Raw genomic sequence first — 19,761 nt, 5'->3', positions numbered from 1 at the left:
CATTGGAGTCAATGGGTCTCCTCTGGAGTAACGGTGCGACCACTTAGCGCGCCTCACGATGCCTTCTGCAAACACTAACAGGAAAGTGTCCGTACAGTATCTAAGAGCCCGGGAGCTTGCACCGCCAGGCCTATAGGGATGACCGAGAATCATAAATATTTATTCTCCTCCCTCTCCGCTTAGATATATAGGTGTCAGAAGTAAGCGGGTTTGCTGTTATACAAAACTGGGCTCCCCTCTCTCTGCCTCTCCGGGATGGCGGCGGGGCGCGTGTGGTGCGGGGAGGAGAGACTCTCTCAGAATCCCTCGAGGAAACTCGGGCAGGTCTCGTGTCCGTCTGAAAGATAGAGGCTGCGAGCCTCAACATCGGAGAGCGCCCCCCTAACCCCCAATCTGTCTCTATGGGTGGGTGGATATATGGGAAGCCGGGTTGGTCCAGTAATAAGCGCCGCTTTGCTCATTCCTAGGGTCGCCCTGCGAAATAATTGTTGTGCTGGTGAGAAAAGTGTGTGTGTCTGGGGGTGGGGGGAGTGCACCGGCCAAGGGTGCACGAAGAAGAATCGCCGTCCACAATTACTAAATCGCAGGTCGTATCAGCTCATCGTCCGGCATCTCCCTCCCTCCCTTAAAAGTCTGCATGGGCGCTCATGTCAATTGGTTTTCTCTCCTTAGCTTAGATTTTCCCAAGCGAGCAAAAGAGAGATCTCCACCACCCCCGCCCTGCGTCTTAGTCTCTTTCCTGAGATCTTTTGCCCGAGATCCCTAAATCCAAAAGTGAAAGATCGCTTCAAACTTTTTTTTTTTTTGGCGGCGCCCGGGAGATGTTGGAAGGGGGGGGGAGTTGCGCGGGGAGGGCGAGCGAGAGGAGAGCGAGAGGGAGAAGCCGCCCTTGCGCATGTGCGAAGGTGTCCAAACTGACAATGCTGGAGAAGATAGCAAGCTTTGGGGTTGGGAGTGAGAGAGAGAAACAGAGTGAGTGAGAAAGAGAGAAAGAAAAGAGTGGGGGAAGCAGGAAGGGGGAAAAATCAGAGAGAGGGAGAGGGGGGGAAGCCCCTCCATTGATTTCCCTCCCCAACCCCAACCCCGACCCCAGACATCCCCCCCAAGCAACCATCCAAGCAACGTCCGCGGGATTTGGCAGCAATGCGATCCAAAGGCAGAGCGAGGAAACTGGCCGCAAGTAGGTGCAATCGCTCTTTCTGTTGCGCGCCCCCCGCACCCCCCTGCGCCGTCCGCGCTCCCTTCTCTGCCCTGCTAGGCGTCCGGGAAAGATGTGGGTCCGTGGGGTGGGATGGAGAGGGCTCCGCTCTGGGTGGAGGGGCGGGGAGGTTGGGGGTCAGCTACTGGCCCCACAGATCCGGCCCGCCCCCGGCGCAGAACTGGCCCCCGAGAGCCTCCGCTGCCTAACATCCATCCACCTCGCGACTGGTTTGCTGGAGAGAGAGAGATGGTGCGCGGCGGCGGCGGCGGCGACGCGTTGGGTTTCTCTCCTCTCTCTTTTCTCCCCACTTCCTCGCCTCGGACGCGGGGGGGGGGGAGAGGTCCCGGCTCGGCTCCCTGGCTTGGCTTGGCTTGGCTGTGCCCGGCGCTGTTTGTGTGTTTGTCTGCCGGGGTGGCGGGGAGAGAGAGAGAGAGAGAGAGAGAGAGAGAGAGAGAGAGAGAGAGAGAGAGAGAGAGAGAGAGGAGGGGGGGCGGGGAAGGATCGCTGGTGAACTTCAGCCGAGGCGGCAAAAGAGTTGAGGAAAAGTTCAGCCGCGCCGAAGAAGAGCGCCGCAAGTTGCTCGCTCGCTCCGGCGAGGGAGGGAGGGAGGGAACCAGAGAGCGAGGCTGCAAGGACGCGGAGCGCCCCTAGTGGGCGCTGCTGGCTCTGTGAAAGAAACATTAAAAACAAGCGCGTGGGGAAGGGAAGGAGGGGAGGCCGCAAAAGCAGGAGAAGGAGGAGACGGACGGTGGTGGCAACTTGCAGCCCAGGAGTTGGAGCGATGGCTTTGCTGGGACAGGTTGGGTGGGTAAGGTTGGGTGCAGAGGAGAAGACACAAGGGGAGAAAGCATGCATGCACTTAACCCAGCAGCAGGGAACTCCTCGCAAGTTGATGGTTTTTTGTTTGTTTTTTCCCTCCTCGGGGCGAGTTGGGGGTTGTCCATTTCAAGCTAAGCCCCACCCCTCAACACCAGGGCAAGATCCAGCCGCTCCGGGCTTTTGGGAGAACCTCTTTGGTTCGAGTCGCTCTGGTAAGCGCGGAAAGACCCCCCCCCCAAAGTACACGCAACGTAGCCAAACAAATTCGCGCTCTGCGCGTGTGAGCGCTGCTTCTTTGGCGCGCGCACGTGCGCAACTGCCTATCCCGACCCGTGCACACGCGTCTCCCGTTTCTGTGGCACGTGCAAAAGGAACAACCCGCAGCATACACGTGTATAGTCTGGAATACTGTTCCATGAAAGGCTGCCAAGAGATGCCTAAACACAACGAGTCCTCCTTTTCTAGTTCTGGTGCTATTATTTATACTGTATTTTTTAAGTGGGGCCGGGGCAAGTGTATGAGTTACATAACAAAGCAGGAACGAGCGTAAAATAATAACAGCAGCAATAATAAAATGAATATGTTCCGTCGTGGAAGGGAGACTTACAAAGTTTTCCTTCGCTTGGGAGTTTCGGCTCTTTCCGCTCGGTAGTCCTCGTTTGAGGTGGCCAAACTGGCCTGCATGAGATTTTCAGCGGCAAGGCAGCTCCCAGCTGGATCTTCTTATTTTCCTGTCTGATTATTTCGCATATTTGGAAAACTAATAATAATAATATCCACTCAAGAAGCAGCTAGGACTGGTCAGTTTCAATTTTAACTTGATGCAGTTACAGTACAAGGGATGTTTTGAAGTGCGAGCTCGGTGAGGTGGAAGCGATTGGGCCGCACTTTTCTTTTTTTGCTTTGGCATCTTGGAGACCCACGATGATCTTGTCAATTTCACGCGTCCTCCTCTAACAGTTTCCTACAGACTGCAGTGGCGGCTGGCAATCTTGGAGCCGGAGTCTCCGTCTATCCTTACGAGCCGATCAAACATCATGTGTGCGGTTCTCCATCTCTCCTCCTCCCCTCTCCTCCTCCACCACTATGGAAACTTACATACAAAATGTGCTCAGGGCTGCACTCCTGTACTTTAGTTTGGGCTTGAGACTCACTTGAACATGTTGGGAATTGAGATTCACTTTCTAGCAAACGTTCAAAGCACCATCGGGCTTTGTGCGAATACAAACCGCGCAGTTATTTCAAGTTTATCTCTTTTAAGCTGCTGGGGAAGAATCGTTTTCTTGACTGCAACGCGCAGTGCAAGAAATGCAACCTTGCTTCGTTTTTTGCAAGGGACCTGATCTCTTGTGCGTCCCGTCCCCCCATCCCATTTACCTGGCCCCTGGACAAGTCCTCTTTATTTATTTCATGCTATTTTTGTGTTTGTTTCCCTGCATTGTTACTTTGATTTCCAACTGAGGGGGTGGAGAGGGAGAGAAAGGTGGCGGCGAGAACGGCGAGCAAAATGTTGCAGAAGTTGTTTGACATTTTTAAAAGGCCGATTATTTGCTTGTTTGGGGAGAAAATCGCGCGCGGGGAGGGAGGAGGGAGGAAAGAGGAAAGCACAAGATCTCATTGGATTACTGTCTAATTTTCTGTGAAACAGACCACCCCACCCCCCGCTCTTCCTCCACCTCGCCTGCGTTTGATTAGCTGGTTTTTGTCCCCCCAAAAGCAGATGTATCCAGTCGACACAATTTGAAAACAGATCCGTTATTCATTTAATAAAAGAAGGAAAGTTGCAGATGCGCCGATCGCAGCAGATGCGTAAAGATTCCCTTATCTAAAGGCACCGGGTTAAGTCCAGTAGCAAACCTAGCAGGGATCTTATTTCTGGCACGGTCCGTGGCTGATGTTCACCGCAGCTGTGAGATAGTCTGTTGCTGCCTTTAGAAACGGCGCAGAGCATTCGCCAAAACTATCTGACGTGCCTTGAGATGTACAAGGCAGTGAAGATGCACACTTAGGAAGCTGCGTAGGTTGCAAATGGAGAGAATAAGTGCAACAGAAACCGCTTTCTCATGTTTACGAATCCTGTTTCTTTTCGCCTTCGATCACCACGTCAATTTCGCTGGCGCCTGTAGAATTAAATCGTTGATTTTTATTTATTAAAAATGTGTTCAGCTTTCTCCCTTTTTTACGTTTGCGCACCTCCCTACACCCCCTTCAAAGAAACTTACTATTCATTTACGAAGTTATATGAGGTTGCTTGGGGGCGGGAGAAACCACGATCAAGCTGTTCTGTAAATGTGATTCTTAGGTTGGAAGATACGCACGCTTTACCTGGAAGCAAGTTCAATTGAAACCCGTGAAACTTATTTCTAAGTAAACCGAGATGTCTATGCCCAAATTCAGTCAAGTCCGGCCTGTTCCTTAAGCAAAGCGAGACACTTTAGGTGATAAATGGTTTGTTCTTAGAAAGCAACGCAAGTTTAAGGTTATGTGGCCTGATTTTAACTTTGATCATATTCAAGATATTCGCTGTTTTTAATTAAAAAAATAAAATAAAAGCAACAGAAAAGCAACAAAGCTTGTGAATGATGGAGCAAGTCGGAAACGGTCGCATTATTTGGAAAACTATAATTTTAAGTCGCTGAAAAATGAACTCGCAACATGCTAGCCACTCTGAGACACTGTAACAGTTCCAGAGAATGTGCACCCTATGTGTGACATTTACCGTTACGTGGTCAGGATCCGAGCAAAGAGAAGCGCTTTGGGGGGTCGCAAGCCTACACTTTACCCGGGAGCAAGCAAACTAGAGTGGGGCTCACTTTTTATGTGTACGCATAATTTACTCCGATTGCAAGGTGCCAATCCACATAACGCACTTACTAGCGAAGCAAAGAGTAGGACGTCTTGACTTCGACGGCAGAGTTCAGCACGTGTTCGGTGTTCAGATCTCTTCCCCCATTAAAAAAAAAAATCAGTGGGACTTTGAACGCGTCTCACTTGGCCTGGATCGGGCTCTCCCCGCGGGCTATTCTGGCGCCTTTGCTTGCACGTGAGAACCAGCTAGAATCGACGCTCTTCCTCGGGCTAGGGGATGCTCATGCGAGGTTAGGGCTCTCCCCCACTACTTCTCCCCACTCGCCACCCGCCCGGGCCTAAAATACCCTACGGAGGAGAGCCTTATTTCTGCAGAAGGAAGTCCCACTCAGCGCAAGCGAACTAGGCGGCCAGCGCAAGCCCCGCTGGTAGTGGTTAGAGACACCCAATAGCCCCGTAAATAAGCAGAAGGTGATCAGATTAGGCGAACACCCGTGCCTTATAAAAGGAGTTACTTGTACTTTTACACTTTATCACCAGTCTAACACACACACACACACACACACACACACACACACACACACACACATCACCAAAAAAACCAGGCAATTGAAGCAAGTCGCGATGGACCCAGGTCTCTCCAATCCTTTGAGAGAGTAAGCTAACACTTTCCCAAGTTTCAACAAGTCCGCCCCTCTTCCCCACACACTCCGACGCTTGTGAGTTTGCCCTCTGCCTGTGAGGGGTTTTTTTTAGTGGTAAGGGTGAAGAAGAAGAAAAAACACACCTCGCTTGAGTGAAAAGCAAAGCAGACGAAACAGACTTTATTTCTTCGCTTTGTTAGGACTTCCTCATATTGGGCTATTTGATGAGTCCCAAACACGCGAGGTGCTTTTTAAGGAAAGGCTTGTTTATTTGGCATTGCTTTCCTCTCAAGCTTTATTTTTTTATTTTTGCATATTGACCACATTGTGTGCAAATAGCCTCCTTTTGTGCAAACATGCAAACAAAATCGAGCAGCGGCAACAACATAAGCCAGCGTTGTTGTTGGTTTTCGCCGCTCGGAAGTGGGGACGGAGGATTACTAGTCTCTTTCTGTTTGGAAGCGGAGCTTGGCCAAAAGATGGACCACGGGTGGTGTTGGTGGGGCGGAGAAAGACAGAGACAGGGAGGGGTGCGTCCCGTGTTTTCGCCACCGCCGGCTCCCACGCTGATGGAGAACTTGGTCCCTAGTCAGCGGCGCATCCCTCCGTGTCAACATCACTTCGGTTAGCAAGATGCCAAGGCGTTCAGTCAATAGGCGTCTAGCGTGAAGACCTCGCGCCCGCAGCGCATCATCGCTAGTTTGCACGCTGGGCGAGAACTTAGCTTAACCATCCGCCTCCGCCCTCCCCCGCCCCCTTAGCCCAGTGGAGACTGCTTGGAAGCCCAGTCTTTTAATGCCCACACTCACCCAACCAACCCCCCAGTATATGCTTGTTGTTGAAGGCTTGTTGAATCTGCTTCTTGCGCCGCAGAGTCTCTTGGACCTGCTTATTCTCCCTCTCTTCTCCTTATGCCCAGATCCCATGCTGGGCTGTCTCTTCCGTCAAAGCTATCCTCAAACCCCACATTTCCTGGGAGTTCTTCCCCATCAGTTTAGGGACACTGGCCCACTTGGGATTCCTTGCCTCCCCTTTTATTTTCTTTCCTCTTCCTCCATGGCGGTGTGGTGGGCAACCCCTAGGCACAGGGTGGCAGGGGCAATTGTGGTCCTTCAGGGCTTCCTCTGTGGCCCTTCTTGGGACTCTCTCCACCAGCCACACCCCTCATTGGCTCTACTCTGCACCCTTCATAGATGGGTCTGGCTGGCTGGAAGGTGTGCAGTTAACTCTGATAATGCCTCTTGCTTGCCTGAATAAAGAGGAATGCATGAATGTGTGTAGAAATCAGCCAACTACACAAAGGTAACATTTGCATTCCTTGTTCTGCCAGCTTTTACTTCTGTCCCTGGCCTTCAGGGTTGAGAAAGGTTCCCTATTGCTGCTTTCTGGTCATTCAGACTGCATGATCCTTGAGGCACAGATCTGTATCTGTGTTGGTTTATTGTTTGCTTGTTTCTCTGTGTATAGCTACTAGTGCAATGTATAACTCAAAGGAAGAGCAGAAGAGAGGCAGGTGGAGGTGAAACTACAAAAAAATCCCAGGTGCAACAGCAGAACATATTTAAGATCTCTTCATGCCAACCAGTTGCCTTCAGGAACATATACCTTTTATTCCCAATTTTAAAAATGGCAAAAAATATTGTAAAATCCTATTATTGTATTCCACTTTAACTACCTTAACCCAGAATAACTACTTTCCCCAAGTGCATTTGCCCAGTAGCCATAGTAACCATATAAGAATGCACTGAATTTGTGAGTGTGTGCAGAATCCACCTTTTCCAGCTGCTCCTATTTGAATATGGCAGAATATTAAGCCTGTTAGGAAATAATTCATCTTCGTTAAGTGATCTTGAATTAATTGCAGATAAATTATGCTGGTGGTTGTGGGGCTGACTATGAGTGACTATGAATTGAGCCAGCGGACTTGCATATGCAAGATCATTCTGCTTTTAATCCCACACATACAGCTGCATGCATACTGCATGCGTGGATCCCTTACGTAAAGTCTTTGGAGAACTAAGGAACAAGTTTAATAACCTCTCCAGCCCATGGCCTTCAAAGAAGGGGTAGCAGAGAAGCTCTACAAACAAGAGAAGGCAGAATACCTTCAATGGAAGGAACCAACAATAAAGAACACCAAGACTCTCTATCTAACTAGTAGAAATTAGAGATACTGTAAGGGCCATGCTGGGAGGTGAGGGCTGGGAGTTTGCAGGATCTGTGTAGGGACGGCACCTGAAAACAGATTCTGATATTGCTGGGGCTATTTTTATGACCCATTTGGTTCAAGACAGCCATGGGAATAAACTTTGCTTGGCCTGAGTTCCCAAGCACACTGGAGACCTTATTCAGAAGCCCTGCTCTGCTTTCCCTCCTCTAGCAGAGGGACAATATTATTAGGAATATATAAAAAAGCTGCCTTATACTGAGTCAGATCATTAATGCATCTACTCTGACCAGCAGTGGCTCACAAGGATCTCAGGCAGGAACTTTCCCCAGCCCTACCTGGAAATCCCAGGGCATTGAAGCTGGGACTTTCTACATGCAACACACCTGTCCTTCCACTCGGCTACAGTCCTTCCAAAAGGGAGAGGGCCTTTTCAGAAGTGGTGGCCTGACTTTGGAATGTCCTTTCCCAAGGAGGCAAGTCTGGTGCTGACATTACAAGTTTTTAAGCACCTTCCTATCTGCCCAGGCATTAAAAAAAAATGTTGGAATTTTGCTCTCTTATGTTTTTGTTGTTTTTCAGGTTTGTATTTACCCCCTGCTTTGCTGTATTTCATTATATGCTGATTTAAATTTTGTATGTTGCAAATAAGTTGTATGCACACTTTTGCATGCTGCTCTGGCATGTTTCAATTATAGGTACGGTAGTTAATAAGTATTTTTAAAAATATGTATAGCTGCTACATTTAGCATGTGAATGAGCATACATTTGCAAATACCTGTAGTGGATTTGGCTTTCGATCCCACACTGTAACCCACTGTAAATATGGCTTAGCAAGGGCATATTATATAAAGCTATGGTTAGAATAATGGAATCAGAGAATTGTAGAGGTGGAAGGGACTCTAAGGATCATCTAGTCCAGCCTTCTGCAATGCAGGAATATGCAGCTGTCCCATACGGGGATCGAATCTGCAACCTTGGCATTATCAGACAAATGCTGTAACCAACTGAGCTATCCAGGTTGATGTACATTATGCTCTCCCTACAGACCAGAAGTGAGCATGGACTAGCCTTTTCCTGAATCTGGAATGCACTGGAATATTCACACGGGCAGGTGCACTGTATAGTTTAGGAGGCTGCAAGGAAAAGTGGACAGAGAAATATAGTCAGTGAAGGGGCCATGAGAACAACCTCGGGAGCAGAGTATGAATGCTCATGCTTATGGTAAAATGGCACTTTATTCCTAGGATTACAGTAGATGATGTCTGTTGCAATTCAGAATCATAAACATTAAAGAGGTTTCAATGGGACATAGGTTGTATCCATTGCTCAATGTCACTGGGCCCAGGGACACAGTATTCACATAGACACATAGGAAGTTGACATACCTGTATACTGAATCCAGGTCATTGGTCTATCCAGCTCAGTATTGTCTACACTGACTGGCAGCAGCTCTCCAGGGTTTCAGGCAGGGATCTCTTTCAGCCCTACCCAGAGATGCCAGGGACTGAACCTGGGACTTTCCTCATGAAAAAAACATATGCTCTACCACTGATCCTCAGCCTGTCCCCTTTATTTATTCCACTTTGCTGTGAGATTAGATTAGATTGGGTGGTACTGGGAATCAGAGATGACTAGAGAGTTGTGATCTAACAAGATTTGGCATTTGTTTTTGGTATGCGAAGAACCATTCAAATAGTCATGTTTCTGAGACAGCAGTCAGTCTGAGCAACAGGGAAGAAGAAGAAGCTTAGCACATGTCTGCTACAAGGGCTGACTTGTATAGCATTTTAAAATTAATTCTGATGAACATTATATGTGATATACATGCATTTCAACCTGGTCTTTTAGATGGTTCAGCGTTTGTTAAAGTTGTAACCTGGCCCAGGCAAGATTAGCTTGTGTGAATTCAGGGATGGCATTCGAGGTAAAAGTGAGATTGCAGGAGGGGAGGATCAATATTTGCAGTAAGATCCAAAGGCTTGTTCAATATTAAACTGTAAAAGAAAGTAATGTGTTGGAAGAGTATTTGCTGTGACTCATTTTTAAGTAGCCTATGTAATGATAATGAACACAATAAGCTGCCTTATACTGAGACAGGCTACTGATAAATCCAGCTCAGCATTCTGACCAATCCATCTCGGTATGTATTTTGCTGAACTGACTTACAGTGGCTCTCTAGGATTTCAGCTGCCAGGGATTGAACCTGATGCCATTTGCATACAAAGTGTGTGCTCTACACTGAGCTATGGCTCTTCTCCAAGCAATAAGCTTACTGTAAGCAAAGGGGCGTATGCCTTCGACATGCATAGGTAGAACACAGACCTGTTTCATTGTTTATGAGAGTGTAGAACTAGTGAGCTGGCCAAGGGACATTTGTTTCTGAACAATAATCACATGTGATCTGAAACACAGCTGTGCATTAATACAGTATAAGCTGTTATAGACCATGCTGTCCTTCTCTTCAAAGTCTGCTTTTAGACCGAGCAATGCCCACTAATAATGAATGCCAGGCATCAAAGCCAGGCATGGATCAGACCCACTTGCCTGGGTGCAAGTTGAAACAGGGCTAGACTTTTATCCTAGGAGAACAGTAACTAGGTTGAATTAAATTTTAAAAAGTTTTGGAGCTGCCTGGCAAGAAGCAACCTTGAGGAGCCTTAGGGGTATGCTATAACTTTTGATAAGTTATTGTTGTTTTAACATCAGCCCTGCCTTGCATTTGCTGCCTTGCTCCCCATCTGCGCTACCTGCATCTTTGTAAATAAATAGGCACAGCCAAAAATACCGCAAATCTCCAGTGCTCTATTCTCCCAAGGAAACTGACCCTTTAAACACCCCTGGGACTTCCTTCCTCCTTGTAGATGTTATATCCTATAACATATATTAGAACTATATACGCTATATATAGCAAATGTACTATACAATACATGGCAAGCTATTCTGTCGTAAAATACACATCTGCATTACATATACTTTATTGAGAAACAATAATACGGGTCTGCACACATACATGGGTATTTGGAATAAATGACTCATGAAAGTCAGATAATATTGAAGTGTACAAGTAGTACCACACTGTGTTTCTGAAGTATGTGCGTGAAACATAGAAACTCAAAAATTATGATTGATGTAACAGAACAGTCTCTCTTTCTTTCTTTCTCTCTCTCTTTCTCTCTTACTGCCCCTTCATCTCTAGCCAAGAGTGGGGAATCTTTGGCCTATCAGGTGTTGGACTCCAGTTCCCGTTAGTTCTTAGCCAGAATGGCCACCGGGTAGGGGTAATGGGAGATGTCAGCCAACAGCATCCAGAAAGCTACAGATACCCCAATCCCTGACCTTGGCTGCCTCTCTTTTTCTCATGGCAAACTTTGTATCTGAATTAAAAAGGGAGAGCACCTGTAAGCTATTTAGGGGTTTTAGTCGAAATTAAGCAGTATACACATTTTGTTTAATTAATTAATTAATTAATTAAACACAAAATAATAATAATAATAATGATGATGATGATGATGATGATGATGATTTTGTGCATTTATTTGCAAGGCTCTTGGCAATAAACATTTCTACGACTATGTGGAAAGGTTTTGTGTATATTTCCAAAGAAGAAACTGAGGTTAACATAGCTCCTTTAATTCTACACTAATATCCCTTTATTATCTACAGTAATCTCTCTCTCTCTCTCTCTCTCTCTCTCTCTCTCTCTCTCTCTCTCTCTCTCTCTCTGTGTGTGTGTGTGTGTGTGTGTGTGTGAATTTCCCCAAACAAATTACCTTTCCAACATATTTCTTTTTGTGGAAGGGTCATAGCTCAGTGATTTGCTTGCAAAAGGTCCCAGTTTCAATCTCTGGCATCTTCAGGTATGGTTGGCAAAGACCCCCATCTGAATCCCTGGAGAGCCACTGCCAATAAACATAAACAGTAGTGAGCTGAATGGACGGACCAATGTTCATACTTGGTACAAGCCAGCTTCCTATGTTATTTCCCCAAGATTCGCTTTCCAGCATTGGCTGCCTACTGTCAATCATCCTCCTTAACATGAATTTGTTCTTTTACATTCATTTTAAGGAGGAATGACCTATATGGTGAATGGGGGGGGGGAGGAAGGAAGGAAGGCTCAGGGATGGCTTCTCCCCATCACGCTATCTTAAGATGAAACATGGCAGGCTTGTAAATGGATGCTGTTTACATAGGGGTACGGAAAACTTAAGAAATGTTTCTACAAAAGGGAAAGAACTGTTTACACAGGCCTTTGAAAAGTGTGACATACTGCTCTAGTTCCAGCACTAAAAAGCTAAACACTCTTACAGGCATTTGAAGTTATCTGGCTGAAGCAACAGGGTTGGGCTCCAATTTAGATATTGCTTGTGCGTATAACTAATTGCAATATATTCCCCCACTTGTGGGAGAGGAGAAGGCTCATAGGTTCTCCCTTGGGAATTGAATATTTGGCTCCCCGCCAGTTCTGTACAATGTCCACACTGACTATTTGAATTCCCAGACTCTATTTAACAAGTTTCTAAATAAATAAACTCATTGTCTGTCTGTGTTTTAAAATTATTTCACCTCTTTTGTAAAAATGAAAAAAGAGAAAAGCAATGGAGTCCTATTACACTGGCTTTGCTGCCTGGCTTTTTCTTCCAGGCTCTTTCTAAACAAAGAGAATCACAGCAGATATACACTTAAACCCAACCTGTAACTGCATAGGGTGGGAAGTGAAGAGAGGGATGGGCGGCGTGTGGCTGTCAGATGCATACCCTCTATGGGCTGCGATATCTAGTCAGAGCTAACACCAGAGACAGGTTCAGAAAGTCAGTTAAATATTAATCCTTTGGAAAAGGAGACTTGTGTGCCTGCCATCTCTTTGGCACGACCCTGCAGATAACTGAACAAGAGGCAGGCCCTGTGGGCAGTGTTCATTCCTATTGCCATAAATGGTGATTTGTGTCCGTTTCACCCTTATTGTTTTAAGCTCAGGAGTTGCTGATACGAATTGGGAATGCTGAGGTTGTTACCAGAGTCAGCGTAATTCTTTTCTTAAAACCATCCTCTCAAAACTATTTGACCAGAACAGTTAGGCTGCAATGGGATGGGGGAATCACAGGTTCCGGTGGCCAAAGGTGCCCCTTCAGACCTACCTCTCCAAATGGCTCTTGGGGCTCTTTCTGGGCCATGCCCATTCCCAGACTACACACCCCTGAATGGCCCTGCTCTGGATTCTCTGCAAGTGTCCGCCTCTCCCCCCCACCCCCGGCTGGGATGGGTCCTTGAAAGCTTGCTTGCCTGGAAAGAAGATGGAGAGATGTTTGTGTGGTGTATGCAGTGTTGTAGCGTGGGTTGCCAGCACCCATGGCAAGGCAAGTATTGCACCCCCTAACATATGGTTAGGGCCAGGCGGGCACTGCATGACAGTATTAGAAGAGGCATTCTGTCATGTGTGAGAGAAGGGGGGAAAACACTTTTAAAAAAACAGAGAGAAAAGTCTGTGCCTGCTGTGATGCGATGCATGGATGCATCACACCAGCCATCCTTCTAAACAAATGGCAGGTAACTGTTTAAAGAGGCACTCCTCCTTCTAAAACTTCACCTGAGTAGCAGTGTGTGAGTGTGTATTGCAGGCACCCCCAAACGCCAGCCCTCCAGATGTTTTGGACTACAGTTTCCCTGACCACTGGTCCTGTTAGCTAGGGATCATGGGAATCGTAGCCCAAAACATCTGGAGGGCTGCAGTTTGGGGATGCCTGGTGTATTATGTTTGTGGTGGCAGGAAAGATATCAGCAGCAGTGGGGTAGAGGTTCTGCTCCCACATCATCCAAGATACTCAAGGCCCTGGCTTAGCCTGCTCCTGAGTACTCAAGAGAGGGAGTGTTTTATGGATCACATCCAGCGGCAACAGCGAGTGCAGACAGACATGCTGCTCTTCCTTCTTCCTTAAAAAAAAAAAACACCAAACAAACCACATTGTGAGCAAATTGGCTTGAAATCTTGGTTTCAGAAGGACCATAAAATATTGCAGCACTGTGTTCCTATTATAATGTTCTAAAAACTATGGCTGATGCCCTTTATAAACAAACAAAACTAGCTATTCAAATCTGTTTTATTCAGTCAGTCAAGTAATAAATGTAATCTTCATTTATTTGCAGCTTACCAAAGTAATAGTTTTGAAGTAAACCCCACCAAAAATACCTTTGTTAAGTCAATTAAAAAGTTTTAAAACCCCCCAAAAAGCACAAAACAAAAACAGATTGGTCAAACAAATGAATCAGTTAAAAGCATAGCTGTCAAGTCCTCCGTTTTTAAAAGGGAAATTCCCTTATGCTGAATAGGCTTCCTCATGAGAAAAGGGAAAACTTGACACCTATGGTTAAAAGTTTCAGCTCTACTCAAAAGAAAGGAGATCCCCTCCCATTCAGGATGAGTATTTTAATTTATATGCGTTCGTATTCATCATGAATTAAAACACAATTTGTTAAGATTTATTACGCTGTGTGAAATCCCAATATATCACTGGGAAGTTCTCCTGAGCAAACTCCATCCACTGAAACACCAGTTGTCTATTGTGCAATCCTATGTGTGCTAATTTGCAAAATGGCCAGGATTTCAAACACAGGAGTCACTGCAGTCATTATAATAGTGATGACAATAACTCCACAAACTAACTGTCCAACTCATTGTATTTTATATTCAACAAGTTTATGAACTGCTACTTCTAAGCATACCATGGAAAGGCTTTGTATATATTTCCTTTCTGAACAACAACTATGAGGTAGGACAGGGAGAGGTCATGTTGGAAGACGGACTCACTTGTAGTAACAAACTGTTCTTTCTCTTAATTGTGTTTCTGCTTAGTACATTTGTGATGTGAAAGAGGTTACTTTTGGTATGCTGCGATTCTATGTAAGTGCAGGCTGTGATGTTGGCTGCAGAATCCTGTTTCCTGAGAAATGTGATGCATTTTTCAAAGTGCATAAAATGCAAGGCTGTTTAGAGATGCACAATGGGCAATGGACAGTGAAATCTCAGTAATTAGATGGGCTGCTGAATAATATATTAAGTGGTCACAAGATAAGGATTCAAACCAAAACTAGATGTAAGAGTGATATTGATGAATCCCTATGAAGCAGACTTCCTCAACCTTGGCCCTCCAGATGTTTTTGGCCTACAACTCCCATGGCTCCTAGCTAGCAGGACCAGTGGTGAGGGATGATGGAAATTGTAGTCTCAAAACATCTGGAGGGCCGAGGTTGAGGAAGCCTGCTATAAAGCAAGTGATTGGGCAAATCAGTCCTCAGTAATGGTGGTTAAGGATCCCCTTTTGAGCTGCTTCCTCACATCTATTTTCATTTCATTTTATTTATGTATTATATTTCTATCCCACATTTCACCAGAAGAGTTCAAGTAATGCACATGCTTCTTTCCCTCCTCACTGTAGTCTCACAGCAACCCTGTGAGATTGATTAGGTTGAGAGACAAGGATAATCTCATGAGCTTCATGGCTGAATGGGGATTTGCACTATGGTCTCCTAGGTCCTAGTCAAACACTCTAACCACTATGCCACATTAATGTCTAATGGTAGAGGCTACTTCTGTTCTCAGAGTCCACCTGAAAGTAAAACGGGGGGAGAGAGGCAGTGAGTGTTGGTGTTGAAGGAAAGTGCCAGTCAATTCTGTGTCCAGGGCAGCTGCCTACCAGCTCCATCTGGTACGCAGGCTGAGACCCTACCTGCCCACAGACTGTCTCACCAGAGTGGTGCATGCTCTAGTTATCTCCCACTTGGACTACTGCAATGCACTCTACGTGGGGCTACCTTTGAAGGTGACCCAGAAAGTACAACCGATCCAGAATGCGGCAGCTAGATTGGTGACTAGGAGTGACTGCTGAGATGATACAACACCGGTCCTGAAAGACCTACATTGGCTTCCAGTACGTTTCCAAGCACCTTTAAAGCCCTAAATGGCCTCGGCCCAGTATACCTGGAGGAGCATCTCCACCCCCATTGATCAGCCCGGACACTGAGGTCCAGCTCTGAGGGCCTTCTGGCAGCTCCCTCACTGCGAGAAGAGAGGTTACAGGGAACCAGGTAGAGGGCCTTCTTGGTAGTGGCGCCCACCATCAGATGTCGAGGAAATAAACAGCTATCTGACTTTTAGAAGACATCTGAAGGCAGCCCTGTTTACAGAAGTTTTCAATGTTTGATGTTTTATCATGTTTTTAATGTTCTGTTGGGAGCCGCCCAGAGTGACTGAGGAAACCCAGCCAGATGGGCGGGATATAAATTATTATTATTATTATTATTATTATTATTATTATTATTATTATTATGGAAAATGTTCAGTAACCCCCCCATTACCCAATATATGGTTTAAGTCACACACTCATTATGGGATTGGGTGATGATCTGATTCTGCAATATGCGTCTGCTGTCATCCTAATTTATTCTGTTTTCTACATCCTCTTTTGCTTCTTCTTTGTTTGCTTCTTCTCTGTTCACCCACACACCCATGTTTACTGAATGTATTAAGGGGGACCACACTTCCTGGCCTCTCTACCACAGCTGTTTGCATGTTCAGTGCAGCATTTAAAAAAGAAGAAGCATACAAGCTACAACTGCATAGGTTCCTCCTCTTAAAAGTTGCACCAAATGCATGGATGCCAGTGAGTTCCAAATTTAGAAAAATAATGACCTAGCTGTGTTTTAAGCTAGTAATGTGTACACAGCCTAATTGATTAAAACACAGCCCAGCACAAGTTGAATTTGCTTATAGCAGCAAAGAAGCCTGCCCTCCATCACTTTGCATTGTTGGTGCGGACAACAGAGGGTTTAAGGACTCCTTTCTCTGATGCAGCTTTGATTGCCATAATCAACTAGTTGCAAATTCTGCCCCACCCAAAACCAAAAGGCAATTCCTTCACTTCATATCATACATAAACCAAAGCCATTGCAGCTCTATTTAATTCTAATTTTTTGGGAAGCAGATATTATTTCCATTGAACTGGTTTCCAGAGCTTTAGCGTAAATTCTAAACCTTCTCAATGACTGGAAAACCATGACAAATCATATTTATGACGGAAATAAAACCAACCTTTCATTTTATAGCTTCATAACATAATCTTGCATCCCACAAAACAGCATATCAGTACGATGCCGAGTGCCAATTTTTGATTGTAATCGGTTGTAAACCAAAAGGGAGAGACCTTTGCAAAGTGGTTGCTTTGGGTGAATGAGTCTCTAATTATGCATAGCATTTCAAAATATTTAGTTTTCCACTTTAATTGCAGAGAAGTTGACAGGAGTGTGGAACATTAGAATATCTGGTCGTTTTTGTCTACTATTGATTATTACTTTGCTAATGTGCTGAGCATTAAACATAAAACAGTAGAATAAAAAGTCACTGAACATTCTTTTTTGTTTATAAACCATAAACCTAATCCATAGAGTGCAATAATTTATAGGCATATGTTCCAGTTTTAGTACAAAAATATTTGGTACAAGATGATGGAAAATGTAAAGCAAATAAATATATAGCATACTTCAGGACTGTGGGCAATCTCTGCCTGCCAACAGTCCAAATTCTTTATCAAAGAAACACAGATCCTGTGACCAGAATGAATTATTCAAATTAAGCATAATCATCACATACATTTATTTAATTTGAATAGTTTATTCTGTTTTGATTTTTTTTCAGAGTTTTTTTGGGCACTTGGCCATGGGACAGGATAACAGAAGGGAATGGAGTAGTGGAGGGGCACAGATAAATATACTGTATAGTGGACACTCGGGTTGCGAACGTGATCCGTGCGGGAGGCACATTCGCAACCCGCATGCACAGGTTGCGATTTGGCGCTTCTGCGCATGCGCAAAGGGCAATTTAGCACTTCTGTGCATGCACGAGCACCGAAACCCGGAAGTAACCCATTCCTGAAGCATCTGTAACCCGATGTATGACTGTATACGGAGTACAGTATCCTCACACTGAGTCAGACCACTGGTCCATTGAGCCCAGTCTTTCCCCACCTGAAGCCCTCGAAATGCAATTTCAATCATTCCTGATGCTGGCTGGGGCTGATGGGAATTGGAGTCTGACATCATCTGGAGGGCTATAGAAGTCTGATAGGTAGCAATTTTTAGTCTGTTGCAGCAAAAAAAGTAAGAGTCTTGTGCAGGTGCAGCTTGCTACTTGTAGGCAGTGGAGCTTGGGCCTTTTCAGTTATGACCCCTCATTTTGCAGAACTCCCTTACTGACCTCTGAGTTATGGCTTCCAACCAGGCTCTGAAAACACGTTTATTTCAGACTGTGATTAGCTGAGATGCTTTCTCTTTAGTGTGTAGGCTGGCCTTGGATTATTTTCTACTAGTGGGGATTTTCTGCTGTATTTAAAGAAGTGAGCCATTAAAGGTTTGATAGATTTTGGGGTGGCTTGGCTACACTTGTACATTATTGTTTTCAACTATGGTATTTGATTGCAATTGTGTTTATAGTTTTACTATTTATTTATTACATTTGTATACTACCATTTTCTTCCAAGGAGCTCAAGGTGGTTCACATGGTTCTCCTCCCCATTTCATCCTCGCAACAACCCTATGAGGTAGGTTAGGCTAAGAGATTCTGACTGAGCTTCATGGCTAAGTGGGGTGATCTTAACCCTGGCCTCCCAGGCCTTAGTCCACCACTCTAAGCACTGCAGCTTGCTGGCTTCTTGCCAACTACTAAAGTAAATCTGTAAAGAATCCACTATGTTTTCTGGCATTGCACGTGCTTAGTGTGACTTCCATGGCAGCTCCTTCGATCCCAAAAATCCCAAGAAGTGTTACACAAAGAGAAATGCAGTTTCCAGCCACTCTTCATGCCAATGTTTCCTCCCCTCTTTTGCCCCTTTGGCTACAAAGAGATTGGAACCACCAAAATGATGGCTTAATTCATCAAAAAGGTGCAATTAAAGGGAAATGATAGAAAGTGACCACATCAAGGTGGAACTGCAAGGAGGTTTCGAGTGGAAAGAAGAAAGTTAATCACTTGGGTAAAAAATACAATTAAAACTTAAAATGATTACATTAAAAAAGCACCTTAAAAGCACTGCAGGTGCCCAGGCCAATTTTTATTAGATGTGTTGCAGAGGTTCCGCCCCCCGCCCTCCCTGCAGATTAATCTTCATCTTTATTGAATTAATACCCTTCCACTCACATTTTGTTCCCTGCCTTTTAAGTCTCTTCTCCTCCCCAACTTGCTAACCTAATTGCATGCAGTGAAGTGTTAGGATGCCCTATTACCATTTTCCTGCAGGATAGGGCACATTCCTTGGCTGTACCTGATACCTTCAGCCATAACTGGCTTGCTTTTATTTTGAACATTGCTCTGCTTCCAAGAATGAGGGACAGGGAGCATTGATCAAAACCAACCAGGCATAATGGGAACTGACATTATGCAAGTTTCCCTGCCGAGATTTGCCAACCACAAACTGCAGCGGCCAAACCCCTGCTAATTCTGGGCCTGGCCACTTTCGAGCAGCAACGGCCAACCCTATCAAACACTGTGGTGGTGAAATTATGAGCTAAAGCAGGGATGGTAAACTTTTCTTTGTGTGTGGGGGAGGGCTCCCTTTGCTTTTCTAAATAATGGTCTGGGGAGGGGGTGGAAGTGCTGTCTCCCCCCCCCCCCCCGCCACATTCTAAATCCTTGGGCTTCCTATTGGTGCCATCTAGCAGCAAGGGTTTAAATATTAGTTATTTAATGTATTTATTACATTCATATCCCGCTTTTCCTCCAAGGAGCTTGAGGTGGCATATGTTGTTCTCATCCCCACTCTTCATTTTTTTCTCACAACACCCCTGGAAGGTAGGTTGAGAGACTGTGACTAGCCCAAGGTCACCCATAGAGCTTCATAGCTGAATAAGAATTTGAACCCTAGTCTCCCAGGTCCTTATCCAACACTCTGACCATTACACTACATATGGAGCATATTCACTGCATACAAAGAGGTAAATGTCCGTGTGTTTATTTATTTAACGTGGTGTAGGGCTTGTGTACGAGGGTTGGTTTTTGTTTTTGTTTTCAGTTTGAAGCTCACAGAGTTCTTTAGAAAACCTTCCAGGGGCCACATGTCAGTGGTGCGCAGGGCCAG

General features: G+C 45.5%; 1 protein-coding gene and 2 long non-coding RNA genes across 7 annotated transcripts in view; 2 read left to right on the top strand and 1 right to left on the bottom strand.

The window, feature by feature from the left end:
* The first annotated feature begins 909 nt into the window (after positions 1 to 909).
* MECOM (MDS1 and EVI1 complex locus) overlaps positions 910 to 19,761 on the top strand; it is a 480,916-nt gene continuing 462,064 nt past the window's right edge. For all 4 annotated transcript variants that reach the window (XM_088669185.1, XM_088669184.1, XM_088669183.1 and 1 more), the window contains exon 1: positions 910 to 1,180. In XM_088669185.1, the coding sequence (XP_088525311.1) occupies positions 1,144 to 1,180 (37 nt within the window). In that variant the 5' untranslated portion in view covers positions 910 to 1,143. The remainder of the gene's footprint in view (positions 1,181 to 19,761) is intronic.
* LOC148685756 (uncharacterized) lies at positions 1,827 to 4,190 on the top strand. The gene is made up of 2 exons (XR_015949897.1): positions 1,827 to 2,232; positions 3,741 to 4,190. It is a non-coding gene; the product is annotated as an uncharacterized LOC148685756 (long non-coding RNA).
* LOC148685755 (uncharacterized) lies at positions 3,760 to 5,285 on the bottom strand. 2 transcript variants are annotated; one of them, XR_015949895.1, is made up of 3 exons: positions 4,895 to 5,027; positions 4,243 to 4,345; positions 3,760 to 4,140 (listed from the first exon to the last, which is right to left on the bottom strand). It is a non-coding gene; the product is annotated as an uncharacterized LOC148685755 (long non-coding RNA). The 2 variants fall into 2 exon arrangements; XR_015949894.1 differs by lacking the exon at positions 4,243 to 4,345 and having other exon boundaries at positions 4,895 to 5,285.

The sequence above is a fragment of the Zootoca vivipara genome, chromosome 5 (genome assembly GCF_965207765.1).
Source record: "Zootoca vivipara chromosome 5, rZooViv2.hap1.1, whole genome shotgun sequence".
Taxonomy (NCBI): domain Eukaryota; kingdom Metazoa; phylum Chordata; class Lepidosauria; order Squamata; family Lacertidae; genus Zootoca; species Zootoca vivipara.
Note: the sequence above shows the minus strand (reverse complement) of the source record. Positions and strands in the feature narration are given on the sequence as shown.